The sequence below is a fragment of the Ahaetulla prasina genome, chromosome 8 (genome assembly GCF_028640845.1).
Source record: "Ahaetulla prasina isolate Xishuangbanna chromosome 8, ASM2864084v1, whole genome shotgun sequence".
NCBI classification, from domain to species: Eukaryota; Metazoa; Chordata; class Lepidosauria; order Squamata; family Colubridae; genus Ahaetulla; species Ahaetulla prasina.
In genome coordinates this window covers 69,012,696-69,030,405 of record NC_080546.1, presented here as the reverse complement: position 1 = coordinate 69,030,405, position 17,710 = coordinate 69,012,696, and the positions used below count along the sequence as shown (strand labels likewise).

The window sequence follows — 17,710 nt, the reverse complement described above, 5'->3', positions numbered from 1 at the left end:
GAATCAACAACAAGAAAATTTTTCAAGTTTTACATAAAAGAATAGTATTTTGGGATTATAAATCATATATATTAATGGGTGATTGGAATGGTGTGTTGGATACTCAAAAGATAAAAAAGTTTAAGGAAGATGTCAAGTGAAATTACCAAAGGCTTTTTGAAATGATGGAGGACTTGGAATTAAGAGATATTTGGAGAGAACATAATACAGAAGAGAGGATTTTACCTTCTTTTCTGACAGGCATCAATCATTTTCGAGGATTGATTTTATTTTGATTACTAATGATTTGTATTCTAGAGTGAAGAAGACTAAGATTTGTTCAAGAACTCTATCTGATCATAGTCCAGTTTGGATTGAATTTGATCGGGAAAAGGAGGCTAGGAGATCATGGAGGTTGAATGAGAATTTGTTTAAATATGAACAAAATGTAAATGAATGTAAAAGCAAATGAAGAATTTTTATTATGAATATGAAAAAGAGACATCTATAGAGATGATTTGGGACGCTAGCAAGGCTTATATGAGAGAAAATCTTATACAAATGAATATTAAATACAAAAATAAATTGCAGAAAAGAAAAGGAATTGGAAGAGGAAATTAAAAGAAAGAACAGTTATTGATAAAATAGCCCAGGAAATAGTAAAATAAAAGAATCAATAAATATATTAAGAGGTCAGTTTAATATGTTGATGGCAGATCAAGTAGCAATTAATTTACAATATGTAAAACATAATAAATTTAATAATGCCAATAAGCCAGGAAGATGGCTTGCCTATTTAATAAGGAAAAAACAGAACTCACGAATGATTGATAAAATAGAATATAGGGTAAGGAAGTTTATCAAAAGAACTTGATTAAAAAGCATTTTAGAGTATTATAGTAAGTTGTATACTAGGGATATGATTGATGATACAGAGATAGAAAGATATTTACAACAACAAAATATTTGTGAGCTTACAGAAAATCAAAGAGAAGAACTGAATCAATTAATTACTTCAGAGGAAATTTTGTTAGCAATTAAGCAACTTAAAATCGGTAAAGCACCAGGTACGGATGGTTTAACAGCTGTTTATTATAAAAATTTACAAAATGAGATGGTTGAACCACTTAAAGAGTTATTTAATAAAATTCAAATGAGAGGAGATGTTCCCCCTTCATGGAGGACAGCCTTTATTTCATTAATACCGAAGGAAGATCGAGATGGTATTAAAGCAGAGAATTATAGGCCTATATCACTTTTAAATATTGATTACAAGATATTTACCAAGATACTTGCTAATAGATTAATGCCAGTGATGAATCAAATAATTCATAATGATCAGTCAGGATTTATTAAGGGTAGGCAGATGAGATATAATGTGAGGCAAATCGTAAATTTACTTGAATATTTGGAATGAAACAACCAAGTCTCAGCGGCATTACTTTTTTTGGATGCTGAAAAAGCTTTTGATAGATTGGATTGGCAGTTTTTGTTCAAAGTAATAGAAAAATGGAATTTGGGGATTATTTTATCCATGCAATCAAAGCAATATATCAGAAGCAAACAGCACAAATAATAGTAAATGGTGGGTTAACAGAAACTTTTAAAATTGGGAAAGGGACGAGACAGGGATGTCCCTTGTCCCCATTACTTTTTATTTTAACTTTAGAAATTCTTTTGAATAAAATACGTGGTCTGATCAAATAAAGGGAATTAGAGTTAAACATCAAGATTACAGATTAAGAGCTTTCGCAGATGACTTGGTTGTTACTGTATCTCAACCAATATACTCAGCTACTGGTTTAAAAGATATAATTGGTCAGTATGGTAAAGTATCTGGATTTAAGGTGAATCAGCAAAAGACAAAGATGATAACTAAAAATATGAATATACAACAAAAGAAGAGTTAGAAAGAACTACAGGTTTTGAAATCGTTAAAAGGTTAAATATTTAGGAATATATATTACAGCTTCAAATGTTAAATTATATAAAAATAATTATGAGGTATTGTGGCAGAAGGTATGGAAAGAAATGGAGAGTTGGAAGAAGTTACAACTATCCTTGTTGGGAAGAATAGCGGCTATAAAAATGAATGTTTTGCCCAGGTTTCTATTTTTATTTCAAATGATACCGGTGCTTAAGAATGATATCAAATTACAGGAATGGCAAAGGGGTTAATAACTTTGTATGGATGGGCAAAAACCAAGAATAAAATTAAAAATAATGCAGGATACAAGGAAAGGGGGTCTTAAAATGCCTAACTTGAAATTGTATTATGAAGCAGTTGTTTTATCATTAATTACTGATTCGATTAATTTAACTGAGGAAAGAGTTTTGAATATAGAAGGTTATGGTTTGTTATATGGGTGGCATGCCTATTTATTATATGATAAGAAAGTAGATAAAATATTTAAAAATAATATAATTAGAAATGCATTATTGAGGGTTTGGAGGAAATATCAATATAATTAGATGGAAAGATTCCAATATGGGCAATCCCGAGACACATGATAGAAAATATAAATATATATCAAAAGATGGAGGTAGTTACCTATAAAGAACTTCTTTGTATGGAAAAGGGAATTACAATTAAAATCCAGAGAAAAGATGGGGAAGAAGGAAATATTATACATGGTTCCAATATGGACAATTACAAGCTAGATGGAAATTAGATCAAAAAATAGGTGTTAAGCAAACTGAGGATAATTTGTTAAAACAAATGAGAGATCAAGGCCAACAGCATATTAAGAGGTTGTATAATGTATTAGTAGAAATAGACTCAGAGTCCGAACTAGTTAAGGATTGTATGATTAAGTGGGCACAAAATTTTCAGCAACCAATAATGTTGGAAACTTGGGAAAGAATTTGGGTGAGGAATGTTAAATTTACACAAGCAAAATATGAGAGAAAATTTTTATAAGATGTTTTATAGATGGCATTTAGACCCCAAAAGTTGTCATGTATGTATCCTAATGTACAGGCTAAATGTTGGAGATGCGATTGTGAAGATGCCACTTATTACCATATATGGTGGACTTGTAAAAAAGTTAAAGCATTTTGGATTAAAGTATGGTGGATCATGCAGAATATTTTGAAAAAGAAGATTAAGTTTACTCCGCAGTTCTTTCTACTAGGAATTATTATGGACTGTACAGCTATAGAGACTAAATTGATTTTGAACTTAATAACAGCCGCAAGACTTTTGATTGCTCAGTATTGGAAGAAAGAAGAATTACCTACAATTGAAGAATGGACACTCAAAGTATCAAATCTGGCAGAGATGGCAAAAATCTCCGCTTACTTGAAAGACTATACACTAGAAAAATATAAATATATATCAAAAGATGGAGGTAGTTACCTATAAAGAACTTCTTTGTATGGAAAAGGGGGAATTACAATTAAAATCCAGAGAAAAGATGGGGGAAGAAGGGAAAAATTATACATGGTTCCAATATGGACAATTACAAGCTAGATGGAAATTAGATCAAAAAATAGGTGTTAAGCAAACTGAGGATAATTTGTTAAAACAAATGAGAGATCAAGGTCAACAGCATATTAAGAGGTTGTATAATGTATTAGTAGAAATAGACTCAGAGTCCGAACTAGTTAAGGATTGTATGATTAAGTGGGCACAAAATTTTCAGCAACCAATAATGTTGGAAACTTGGGAAAGAATTTGGGTGAGGAATGTTAAATTTACACAAGCGCAAAATATGAGAGAAAATTTTTATAAGATGTTTTATAGATGGCATTTAGACCCCAAAAAGTTGTCATGTATGTATCCTAATGTACAGGCTAAATGTTGGAGATGCGATTGTGAAGATGCCACTTATTACCATATATGGTGGACTTGTAAAAAAGTTAAAGCATTTTGGATTAAAGTATGGTGGATCATGCAGAACATTCTGAAAAAGAAGATTAAGTTTACTCCACAGTTCTTTCTATTAGGAATGATTATGATTGTACAGCTATAGAGACTAAATTGATTTTGAACTTAATAACAGCCGCAAGACTTTTGATTGCTCAGTATTGGAAGAAAGAAGAATTACCTACAATTGAAGAATGGACACTCAAAGTATCAAATCTGGCAGAGATGGCAAAAATCTCCGCTTACTTGAAAGACTATACACTAGAAAAATATATTTTAGAATGGAAAATGTGGATTGATTATATTCAAAATAAGTATCAGATAAAAAAATATCGAATAGCATATGAGTAAATTTAGGAAATATTTTGTATTAGATATATTTTTGAAGGAGAGGGGAATTGAGAGTGTGACTAAGTGTGGTGTGACTAGAGATTATAATTTAGGAATTATTTTGGATTATGATTGTTAGTTTTGATACCCTGCATTTTGTTCTGGGAAGTCGGGGTGGGGGTGGGGGTAAGGGGAGGGAATTGGGTGGTTGGTAGAGATGGAGTGATGGTTAATGTACAGGGATTATTGAAGATGTATAAATATAATTAATGCAGGGTCGGGTCTGCCCAGTTACCATTTTAGAACGGTGGGGAGGGAGAAAAGAGAGAGTAGGAGGTAGGAAAGAGGAGAAGAGGAAGGAAGAGGGGTAGAAGAGGGAGAAGGAAGGTGTAGGGTGGAGGGAGGAGAGGATGTAGATAAGAGAAGGAGAGGAAGGTCTGGAAAGTAGAAGAAGGTAGAAGAGGGAAGAGTGTTAAAAAGGGGGGTGGTGACTGGGCAAGCCCGACTAATTGTATATAACTGTACATTGGATGAATTATTTGATATGATTGTAAAAATAAAACTTTTTATAAAAAAAAAAAAAAAGAAAAGGCACCAACTCCCACGAATAGGACTGAGCAACAATCCTTTTTAGGGCTATTAAACTTCTACACAGTCTTTTTGCTGCACAAAGCCTCAGTGGCAGAGCCACTTCACAGGCTTTTGGACAAAAAGACACCCCGGTCCTGGGGCAAGTGCGTGGCTGAGGCATTCTCTGCAGTAAAATATCTCCTGATATCTTAGTTAGTTCTAGTCCAATACAATGACAGCCTCCCCCTCACACTTGTGGCAGACACCTCGCCTTTTGGCATAGGAGCAGTCCTCAGCCATAAGCTACCCAATGGGACTGAAGCTCCCATTGCCTTCCTCTTGACAACCCTTTCATCCACTGAACATAATTACAGCCAAATCGATAAGGAACCCTGGCAGCCGCTGCTGCCATTAAGCACTTCCACAATTACGTTTATGGCAGGTTTTTTTTACCTTATAACAAGCCTGTCCTGGTGTTTTTGGTGAGTGACAAACAAACCCCTCAAATTTTGTCCCCTCACATGTCAAGGTGGACAGAATTTTTGGCAGCATACTCCTACCAACTCCTATACCGTCTGGGAAAACACCTGTCTAATCCCAATGCCCTCAGCCACTGTCCATTTTCAGCCATGATGCTGGATCCATCTCCCGCCCCTTCAGTCCTCCTGATTGAGACCCTTAGGTTCCCTATTACAATGGCCGAAGTTGCATCTTATTGTGCTAAGGACCACGTTCTCCTTAAAGTTTTAGACTGGGTGCAAAGGGGGTGTTGTAACCCAGGTTCCTGGACCCGGACTCCTGGACTCGGATGATTCAGAAAGTGAGGGAGAAGACCTGGCAAGCCCTGCTTCTCTTGGGCCCTCTCCCTCCCTGGCACCCACTCAAAGGGAGGAGGAGGGGCCGGCAAGGCTTGATTCTCCCGAGCCTTCTTCTGATTTGGCAACGCCCCAAGAACAGTTTTGGAGTGATGCAAGACTGCGCAGACGTGACGCGCGGCGAGGAAGCGTTGGGACAAAGCCAAGGAATGATGGTCATGCAGTGACATCTGCAGAGACTATAAATAGGAGGCGGGACTTCCTGGTTTTTTGTCTTGGACAAAGCAATGAATTTGCACGGGCAAACTGTATCAATGGAGGGAAGAATATATTCGTGAGTAATTCTGGCCTTATCTATAATTTCCTCGTTATCTCCAGAGACTTGGCAGGCCCGTGGGTAGATGTGGCCAGGACATTTATCTATGTAAATAAAGTAGAAGAGAAGGCCTTTGACTGACTCTTTGTTGGGAGTATTGGGGGAGGGAAACAGAACAGGGGGTGGCCATTGGAGCAAGTGCCCCCGGAGTTTATGCCATACCGGAGCAGACAGCATGAGCTGTCTGTACAATGGGGGTGCCTGTTGTAGGGCAACAGAGTAGTGGTCCCACCTAAGCTGCAATCACAGGTCATGGAAAGCCTGCATGAGGGTCATCCTGGCATTGTCAGGATGAAGGCTTTAGGGCGCAGTTATGTGTGATGGCTAAAGTTCAACCAGACAGTCTCAGAGTGGGTTTCTGGGTGCCAGAAATGCCAACAATCCCATCCAGCTACACCGGCTGCCCCAGAGAGTGGGAGATGTCTAAAGCCCATGGTCCCAGGTCCATATGGATTTCACTGGACCCTTCCATGGCCAGACCTTCAGGGTAGTGGTGGATGCCTACTTGAAACAGATAGAAGTGGTACTGAGGGCCTCCACCACATCTAGTGCTGTCATCTGAGCCCTACAGAGACTATTTGCTACCCACCGTTTGCCAGATATATTAGCCTCAGACAATGGGACACAGTTAACGTTGGCACCATTTCAAATGTTCATTGCACAGCATGGAATATGCCATGCCCAGATGGCCTCTTTTTGCCCAGCTAGCAATGGTATGGCTGAACGAGCTGTTAGATCAGTCAAGGAGGCCCTGCCTAGATTTGGCCCAGGAGACTGGCAGGAAAAACTGTCATGATATCTCATGGCCCAACATGTAACACTATGCCCTTCCAGCCAAATTGCTAATGAGCCGACGGCTCTGAACCGACCTCGATCGCCTGCATCCCAGCTATTTGCCTGATAACCCCCTGGATTCTACCATCTGTACCAGCAACTTTAATGTGGGGAATCAGATCTATCCCCAGAACTATGGGGGTGAACCAAGGTGGCTGCCAGGGCTTATAATACAAATTACTGGGCCCTGTTTTTACAGGGCCGATCTAGACGATGGGAGGGTTCGTTGGAGCCATATCAATCAACTACATGGTTGGCCTACTGCCACGCAGAGAGCAATAACCAAAATGGAACCTTTTAAACAATGACCCAACTCAACACAATGAGTCATTTTCCCCTTCCATCGATGCACCACCAGCAACAAACTCACCTGAAGAAACAGGCCTTCCATCCGAAATAGACTCCGATGCCAAAGTTCCAGAAAAGTCCACGAATGGTTTCCAAGTCTTCCAGAAAATATCTTCTTTATACACACCACTTCTAATTTTAATATCACATGTCATTTTATCATTTATGGCTAATTTCCACATTTCAGAATTCCACTCTTGGAAAATTGGATGCTTCGGTACCTGTACCTCGAGAACGTGGATTTTGGCAATCATGAGGACATATCCGAAGACCCAAATCTTCCTTTTTTTTTATGTATAGCACAAGGGTGTAATAATGTATTTTCTTTTTTGTTTGTTGGAAAAAAGTAATAAAAAAAAATAAAATAAAAAAAGTTCCAGAAAAGTCTCTGGGAGTTCCACAGGCTGAGCAAACTCCTCCTACTCCAGCAGAAGCCGCCCCTGTGCAAACTCGCTGGCACCCAGCATATTTAGAAGACTACGCATGCGCCATCCAGGAGAGAAGGGGTGTTAAGTCTTCAGACTTACAACATGACGGTGGGGAAGCTCCTAATTGCCTAAGACAAACAGTCTTCATGGTGGAAAATAAAGCCCTGAGATTGGCTGAGTGCATTTGACAGCTGCTATATAAAAAGCTGTCAAACGGGAAAAGTTGTTGTTGCTGTTTCTGGAGTTGCTTTGTTACTTGTTAGCTGTTAAGCCAATAAAGGCTTGTTTAATTCAGAACCTGCCTCGCCTCAGTTACTTCCACCCCATGGTTGCCCTACAGAGCAAAAATCCCAAGAGACTTTATATAATGTCTTTCCAACATTTTATTCTTAAAAAAATAAAAATGGATAAAAATATATTGTAGACGATAAATCCAACAAACAAAATGCTTTGTTAAAATAGAAAATACAAATTTTTTTTGGTACAAGTTTTTATTGATTTTTTTAGTTACTCCCCCTATACACATACACAATTCATGAACAGAGTATTGGCCATATCATATCTTATACAATTCAATATATTCAAATATATTTTACTTAGTTACAGTTTTTGCCAAATATTCTTTTTCATAGTTTTTTATTCATTTCCTAATATTTCCTTGTTCATTTTATTAAATCACATCATATTTCGCCCTCAAGTTCTAATTTCTCCATTTTCATTCATATTCATTCCCTTTCATTCTTTTTTTTTAACTATCTCAATTTTTATCCTAATATATTCAAATGCTGTATATTCGGGGTTGTCTTTCCTCCATTTCCTTTTCACAGCAATCCTTTCTTCTCCTTTCACTCCTTTCCCTCCCTCCTTTCTTCGTACCTACTTTTTTCTCTCCTCTCCTACTCCTTCTCTACTTCCCTTTCCTTTGTCCTCCTCCACCCTACTTCCTCCCTATCTAACCTTCTCTCCTACTCTTATTTCCCCTACCTTACCTCCTCTCCTCTTCTTTCTCTCTCCCTCCTTCTCCCTTTCCATCTCTCTCCTTCTTCTTACCTCTCTCCATTGCTGTATTTATTTTCAATATTTCTAGTGTCCAGACCACCCCCGATTTTCTCATTTATTATACATGTTTTTCAAACCTCCCCTCCTATATTTTAAACATTAACATTGTCTTCATCTTATTCCATTTATATCATACAGTCAATTAATGCAACTTTCCATCTCTTATTTTCTTAACATTTCTGTTCACAGTTCAATAAATCATTTACTAACATTTCAATTTTATTTCCTTTTACATCTTAATTTCAATCATTTTCATTTATAAATCATGCTATCTTTCATATTTCATCTGCTAGGTTTTCCATTCTTTTATATGTTTAAAATTTATTTCCTTACCATCAACTTTAATTCTCTCTCATTCTATGCATTCTCAGAGACAAACAGAAAAAGAAAACATATCTATCACTACTTTAATTTCTTTTCTTCTATTCATTTTTCTCCTACTTTTAACCATTTTCTTTCAGTCTCTCCCAGATCTCATCTCTTAATATTTTTCTCCCTTTGTCCCATTCTTTCATCTTCTTCTTTCTCCCTTTCTTGCATCCTCTTTTCCATCGTTCTGACTTTTACTCTTTTAATATTCCCCCTCAATTTTTCTCTATTTCCTCCTCTTCTCTTTATTCTGTCAGTGCTAATCCCAGTGTAATCATTTATTTTTTTCACTCTTTTAATTTTCCCCCTCAATCTTTTCTTTTTTCTCCCTCCCCTTTTTTAAAATTTCTTTTCCTCTCTCCATTTTTATTTTTTCACTATCAATCCCAATATGATCATCAATATTATCCTCACTGATTTCTTTTTCAGCACTATATCTCATAATTTCCTCATCATCTCTTTTTTTATTTTTAAGCCACAGTTCTGCTTGTTTATTCCCATTAATGGACTCTCGCACCATTTGAGGTATCTCCCATAATTCCTCCCAATTCTCCAAATTTTTGATATGAGGAGAAAAACTTTTTAGATTTATTTATCTTAACTTATATATAGTCCAAATTCAAATTTGTTACTTTGACTTAATCCAAATTCAAGTCCATATAGTATCTCTTTTCTTCTTTTCTTCTTTGTTTCTGAAAATGTCCAATTCAAATGTACTTTTCAGCTGTTCCAATTAAAGTCTTTTGTCAATTCCACTCCCTTTTTTTACAATCTCATGGCAGCTGTATAAACAAAGCCTCCTCCTGACTTTCCCATGTTGATCTAAATAACTGATACTTTCTTTCCTCCAGCAGATGTCTCTCTCCAATTCACAAATGCTTCAGCAACAAAATGTCCCTTGTTAGAATAGAATAGAATAGAATTTTTTATTGGCCAAGTGTGATTGGACACACAAGGAATTTGTCTTGGTGCATATGCTCTCAGTACATAAAAGAAAAGATACGTTCATCAAGGTACAACATTTACAACACAATTGATGGTCGATATATCAATATAAATCATAAGGATTGCCAGTAACAAAGTTACAGTCATACAATCATAAATGGAAAGAGATTGGTGATGGGAACTATGAGAAGATTAATAGTAGTGCAGATTTAGTAAATAGTCTGTCAGTGTTGAGGGAATTATTTGTTTAGCAGAGTGATGGCCTTCGGGAAAAAACTGTTCTTGGGTCTAGTTGTTCTGGTGTGCAGTGCTCTATAGCGTCGTTTTGAGGGTAGGAGTTGAAACAGTTTATGTCCTGGATGTGAGGGATCTGTAAATATTTTCACGGCCCTCTTCTTGATTCGTGCAGTATACAGGTCCTCAATGGAAGGCAGGTTCGTAGCAATTATTTTTTCTGCAGTTCTAATTATCCTCTGAAGTCTGTGTCTTTCTTGTTGGGTCGCAGAACCGAACCAGACAGTTATAGAGGTGCAAATGACAGACTCAATAATTCCTCTGTAGAACTGAATCAGCAGCTCCTTGGGCAGTTTGAGCTTACTGAGTTGGCGCAGAAAGAACATTGTTGTCCTTTTTTGATGATGTTTTTGATGTTAGCTGTCCATTTTAGATCTTGCGATATGATAGAACCTAGAAATTTGACACAACAGTGACACAATAGTGATTGGTCTCATTCGAGACAATGACGAATCCGCATATAGACAAGAAGTCGAACGACTAGCCTTGTGGTGCAACCAAAACAATCTGGAACTGAACACACTCAAAACCGTAGAAATGGTGGTAGACTTTAGGAAAAACCCTTCCATACTTCCACCTCTCACAATACTAGACAACACAGTATTTCTGCTGTTGATACTGTGCTGCTGGTTCATTTGCTGAAAACTGATTCTGTAGCTTTTCAGTGTAGCTTCTTTTTGCTGCTCTGATCTCCCTTGTTAGTGCATTTCTGGCCTGACTGTACAGCATTTTATCACCTTTTCTGTATGCTTCCTCTTTGGAATGTCGTAGCTGCTTAAGTTTAGGTGTGAACCAAGGTTTGTTGTTACTGTATATTCGCAAGTTCCTTGTAGGTACACATAGGTTTTCACAGAAGCTGACAAATGATGTTACAGTATCTGTGAGTTCATCCAGGTCTGCAGAGGTATCTTCTTGCCTCTGGTGGGACAATTGACATGCTGAAAGTATTTTGGTAGCTCTTTCCTTAAGTTTGCCTTGTTTAGATCTCCCAAAATGGCCAGTGAATCAGGGTGTTTGGCTTCAGCCTCCATGATTTGGTCAGCTAGGGTTTGTAATGCCTTGTTTACACAGGCTTGTGGTGGGATATAAACAGCAATTAGAAGAAATGAGGAAAATTCACGAGGCGAATAGTACGGTTTGCAGTTGATAATTAAAGTCTCTAAATTGTTGTCACAGAATTTGTAAATTATTTTAAAATCTTGACACCAGTTGCTGTTAATATATAGGTATAATCCTCCTCCTTTCTTTTTACCAGATGTTTCTGGAATCCTGTCTGATTGTTCAATCTGAAACCCTGGAATGTTCAGGCTGCTATCTTCAATTGATTCATTTAACCAGATTTCAGAGAAGCATAGGACTACTGAATTGCGAAAATAAGAATAGTATTTGTTTAAGAGGAGTATTTCATCCATCTTATTTGCAAGTGAGCGTATACTTGTTAGGAAAATTGAAGGCAGAGGAGTTTTAATCCACAAAGTTAATTACTTCCTGTCTTAATCCTTTTGTTAGCAACCGATGTTTTCCTTCAATTTTCTGTCCCTTTTAGTATTTTAATTTCTTCCAACGCCAATTTTAAATTCAGATGGAAAGTTTCCTTTTTGGGGCTTTAATTACAAAGTTCAACTTTACTTTTTGCTTTCTTCTATTTATATTTCCACATGCCAATTAGCTGCTAGTTTCAAATTGAAGACTTCTTTTAAGCTTTAATAAGTTTTCTTCTTACCTATGAGTTGGCAAATCACTCATCCAGTAACAATACTCCATAAATTCACCGCTCCTGCTCAGATCTCTTTGTGTGGCTGCCCCAGCTTGTGACAGCTCTAATGGCTGTCTTCCCGTGCCGTTGAATTGAAGGCTAATGTCAGCGCTCCAGGGAATTTGCCACTTCCCTGTTCGTGCTGATCCATGCCTCCCTTTTTCGCTGTCTCTACAAGACAGCTATGGTCCATAAAGGACCTCCAAATGACTGGGATATTGGCGTTTCTTTCGGAGCCCCAGGGAACCACCATCCCACAGCGACATTGGCCACGCCTCCTCCTGTGTGTATGTGTGTGTGTGTTGTCAGAGAAAATACAAATCTGAGAATGAAGACTAGTATGCATAAACTGATTCTCAATAACCAAATCCAATATAATTAAAATATGTAAATACATTTAGGTGTGTTAGATTGCTTTGAATGGAGAAAATTTGAAGAAGTTATTTAAAAATATATTTAAGTAGAACCAACATGGACTAGTGACATTCAGTTACAACGGACTCGAAAAAGGGGATTTACAACCTGCAGAGGAAGTTGGGCCTTCTCTGTGGTCAAGTGATCAAACTTTGGGCAGTTGGCAACACAGCCACATTTACAGCAATTTGCAACATCCAATGGTCACATAATCATGTCTTATGATTGTTTTACTGAAAGTCAGCAGTTCTGGTTTTCAGCAAAACTCATGTATTTAGAGCAAACTCTGTATTTTTGAAAACAGAGGTGTTTGCTTAGTGACCTCTGGAAAAAAACATCATAAAATCTCTTTTACAACCATCATGACTCACTACTGTAATGGGCAAGCTCCATTACAGTCATATATCAAGGACTATCCATATGTTATACTCTTTTTCATCACATTTATTTTCTTCCATCTACATGACCTTGGTATACTCATTTCAACTGAAGAGATGTATCCCTAGATATTTAAGAGAGAACGATTGGTAGGAACTACATTAATAGTTGACATCATTCATTTTTAAAAATTGTTATTCCTTCTTTATAATTAAAACAAGATAAGATGCAACAGAAGCAGCAAACAAGCAGAACTTTGATCGAGATGGAGTTGATGTTTCAAAGCATAAAGGATATTATACAGAAAGAGCATAAGGCGATGATAGAATTAATGGATGGCATAGATCAAAAATTGGAAAACATCATAAAATCTCTTTTACAACCATCATGACTCACTGAAATGTGACTCAAAGAAGCTTGGACAACTCCCTGTAACTCCCGCTATAAATGGATCTGACTGACTATTTATGGAACCTAAGGAACTGTGATCAGTGGATACTTTGAAGAGTAATCTCAGGTTGGAATAAATGGTTCTTGGGCTATTGACTAAAAGTGGAATTTATTAAAACAAGATAAGATGCAACAGAAGCAGCAAACAAGCAGAACTTTGATCGAGATGGAGTTGATGTTTCAAAGCATAAAGGATATTATACAGAAAGAGCATAAGGCGATGATAGAATTAATGGATGGCATAGATCAAAAATTGGAAAACATCATACAAAGGACAATGAGTAATGAACAAGATGTCCACAAAAGGAAGGAGCTAGCAGAAGGAATAGAGGGAAAAACAGAATTGAGGAATCAACGGAAAGAAGATGATGATGAGTCATTAATAAAATTAATGTTTGATGAATATAAAGAATATGAATTAATTTGTATAATATTGTGATTGGCATTAGAATAATATATTGAAATATTGAATTATAGATTTAAAAATTAACATTAATTCTATAATTGAAATACAATTTAAAGTAATTAAAATCAGATTTTTAGTAATAGTGAAAATTAACCTAAGAGCGCCACTTGCGGATGAAAAGAAAATATACAAGCCTGAGAATACCCATTTAAAGGACTGTGAAAATATTTACTGAACTATATACATCTACCCTATGACCTGGAGATTTCAACATAAGAACGAGGAAGATATTTAATTAAAGTGACCCCTGAACGTTAAGCTATTTGATTGAATCTAGAAATGTGACTCAAAGAAGCTTGGACAACTCCCTGTAACTCCCGCTATAAATGGACCTGACTGACTATTTATGGAACCTAAGGAACTGTGATCAGTGGATATTTTGAAGAGTAATCTCAGGTTGGAATAAATGGCTCTTGGGCTATTGACTAAAAGTGGAATTTATTAAAACAAGATAAGATGCAACAGAAGCAGCAAACAAGCAGAACTTTGATCGAGATGGAGTTGATGTTTCAAAGCATAAAGGATATTATACAGAAAGAGCATAAGGCGATGATAGAATTAATGGATGGCATAGATCAAAAATTGGAAAACATCATACAAAGGACAATGAGTAATGAACAAGATGTCCACAAAAGGAAGGAGCTAGCAGAAGGAATAGAGGGAAAAACAGAATTGAGGAATCAACGGAAAGAAGATGATGATGAGTCATTAATAAAATTAATGTTTGATGACTCAAACCAAGGGGAAAATATTTTAAGAGATCTGAAAAGAGAACGGAAGGAGCAGGAAGGTACTTTGGGAAGGAAACTAGGGGTTAGGGATGATAACTTTAAAGTTAGACAGTGGAAAAGGGTAGGGATGGGAGAAACACTTAGATTGACTAGGCAGGATGCAGAGACAGATACAGACAGAGATAAAGATTTAAGAGAAGAATACGGGAGGCAAGTTAAAAAAAGAATAAGAATTAAAGTATTGATGTGCCCACATGAGAACGTGAGAACAAGGAAGATATTTAATTAAAGGTGGATAGGAAAAAGAAAAAAGGAAAGAGAAAAAAAATTCTTTTTTTCCCGATTTCTTTCCTTTTTTTATAATGGTGGCATAAGGAGAAATTAGAATAGGCAAGCTTAAACAATATTGTGATTGGTAAATTCTGACCAATTAAATAATGAAAGGAACATATTTTAATATAAACATATGTATTAATACTAGAATCATAAAAATTGGATGAAAGCAAGAATATGAATAGTTATTTTATATGTTTAAATAATATTGTGGTTGGCATTAGAATAATATATTGAAATACTGAATAATACAATAATGAAGGATAAATAATGACTAATAAAATGATGAATGATGGTATAAAGAGGTGTATTAATAGTGGAATCATATAGTTTGGATGAATATAAAGAATATGAATTAATTTGTATAATATTGTGATTGGTATTAGAATTGTGTAATGAAGGACAGTATTGTAAAAAGGGAACTTTTTTAATATAATGGTCACATGAATATAAGTTAGAATAAAGACAGAAATAATGATGATGACTAAATAATGAAAAAAGGATTAGGGGAGACATGATAGCAGTGTTCCAATATCTCAGAGGTTGCCACAAAGAAGGAGTCAAACTATTCTCCAAAGCATCTGAGGGTAGAACAAGATGCAATGGGTGGAAACTAATCAAGAAGAGAGGCAATTTAGAACAAAATTTCCTGACAGTTAGAACAATTAATCAGTGGAACAACTTGTTTCCAGAAGTTGTGAATGTTCCAACACTGGAAATTTTTAAGGAAATGTTGGATAACAATTTGTCTGAAGTGGTGTAGGATTTTCTGCCTGGGCAGGGGGTTGGACTAGAAGACCTTCAAGGTCCCTTCCAATTCTGCTATTCTATTCTATATAAGAGGAAGATGGAATATTAAGTTAAAGACTACTTCAGTTTCAACTGCAATAATACAAGAGCTACCAATAGATTTAAACTTAATGTCAACCGCTCCAATTTGGATTGCCGAAAATATGACTTCTGTAACAGAATTATCTGTGCTTGGAATGCATTACCTGACTCTGTGGTCTCTTCTCATAACCCCAAAAGCTTTAACCAAAATCTATCCACTGTTGACCTCACCCCATTCCTAAGAGGACTTTAAGGGGCGTGCATAAGAGCACAAATGTGCCTACCGTTCCTGTCCTATTGTTCTTTTCCTATATATATATATTGTATATCTTGAATATTTACCATATTATGTTAGAGAAACATTTTATTATTATGAATTAATGGTTTTGAAATAGATGACTAAATTAGGGAATTGTAGATAAAAAAAAATTCCTACTGACAAATAAGGAACTCTTAGATTTCAGCAATTCCTGTACTTCACTTGATTTCCCTTACACTGAACATGAATATGTAATGGACAAAGGTGAACTGTGCAACGTATTCTGTATAAAGCAAGGCCTACACATCAACAGTTAGTTATGGAGTAATTTCAGTGTTAAACAGCAGTACTTTCAAGGACAATATAGTGTAATGGTATTAAAATTGGATCCAATACATCCATACGCAAATTCGGACTTAACGAAAGGGTAACTAGATAACTATTTCTGCCAACTCAATCCATCTCATAAAGTTATGGGAATAAAATGAGTGGATTCCCAATGTATGATGCCTTGATCTCTCAAGAAGATAGATAATAAAAACTATAATAAATATATAAACAAACAATAGTACCTTTGAAATCTTCTTGAGACTGAGGCTCATCATGTGAAGCAGTTAGATCTGAAGTGAAGGAAATATCTTCCTGAAATGTTTCAACATGTTGTCCATTCATAAATATATTGATCTGGAAAAATATACATTTTGATTTAAACAAGAAGATATTCTAATGCCATAAATATAAAAATCTATTATAGTAGGAGTAATCTGTAAACCTGTACAGTTACTGTCCCTGTCGGAGTCTGAATCTGAAGGGGAACAGAAACAGTTGACAGAGTGTGAGAGAGTGGATCTGTTGGCTGTGGAGGAAACTGGGGAAGGGGAAAGTCAGGCTGGGCAGAGCAGGGGAGAGGTAGAACAAGGGAGAGGGGGTTCAGATGAAGACCAAGTTCCACCCCCTCCTTATCCTAGGCAATGCAGGGAGGAACGGAGAAGGGAGCAACATGGGTTGCGTGGTTTACGAGGGAGGAAAGGGACCCAATCCTCTTTACAAGGCACAGCTGCTGATGGAGTTTAAAAGGAGAGGCAAATGGGATGGGCGGTTGTCAGGAACAAACACTAAGTTCCTCTGGTGTTTATCTGAGTTCTTGGCATCCTCCCAACTGGTTTGATATACTGCCATGTTACTTCACTTCTGGAATTCCTTATTTTGCTTGCCCTGATGGATTAATTACCTTGTCTTGTTGGATTTTTAGTTGGAAGTTTTCTGCTTACAACGTTGGTGGAAGAGCTCTCTCCAGGCCTGAGAGTTGAAAGGGACATTGGGGGCACAGTTGGTGATAATAAAGGGATTCATATTGGTTCTCTGGCTGTGTTGCCTTTGTGTCACGCCCTAAGTCATCACAGTTACCCAATGAACATCTGTGTCAGACCTGCCTCAGGTCCCTTAATAAAGAAAGACCCTTGACTCCATTTGTCCATTATACATGCCCCCCCTCCCCACTATCCTTTGATGGCAGGATGCCAGTGAGACGCTAGGCCAAAGATGGCAGACCTGACATATTGCCCCCCTTGACAGAGACATTAGTCACGTAAAGAAGACAAGAGGGGAGGGAGAGACACACATAAAAGGCACATTTAGTTGAATGGTCATTGAAGTTTATCCAGATATTGTTTGTGGGACTTTTTAAGCAGTCTAGATGCTTTAACGTATTTGGAATTAACCCATTTGGTCTCTGAGGGAGGGAAGTCTTTCCACAGTACTAAATACTGAGTTTTCTCTTGATATGTGCAAAAGTCCAATATGTCTTTAATCTCAAAGTGCTATTTTCCCCTGATCATGATGGGATCAGGAGGTGGTTGCGATTCTGGGCATAGGGA

General features: G+C 36.8%; 1 protein-coding gene across 4 annotated transcripts in view; it reads right to left on the bottom strand.

Moving 5' to 3' along the window:
* Positions 1-17,710, bottom strand: part of LOC131202788 (uncharacterized) — a 139,901-nt gene that overhangs the window by 25,061 nt on the left and 97,130 nt on the right. For all 4 annotated transcript variants that reach the window (XM_058192116.1, XM_058192114.1, XM_058192119.1 and 1 more), the window contains one exon: positions 16,406-16,517. In XM_058192116.1, the coding sequence (XP_058048099.1) occupies positions 16,406-16,517 (112 nt within the window). The remainder of the gene's footprint in view (positions 1-16,405; positions 16,518-17,710) is intronic.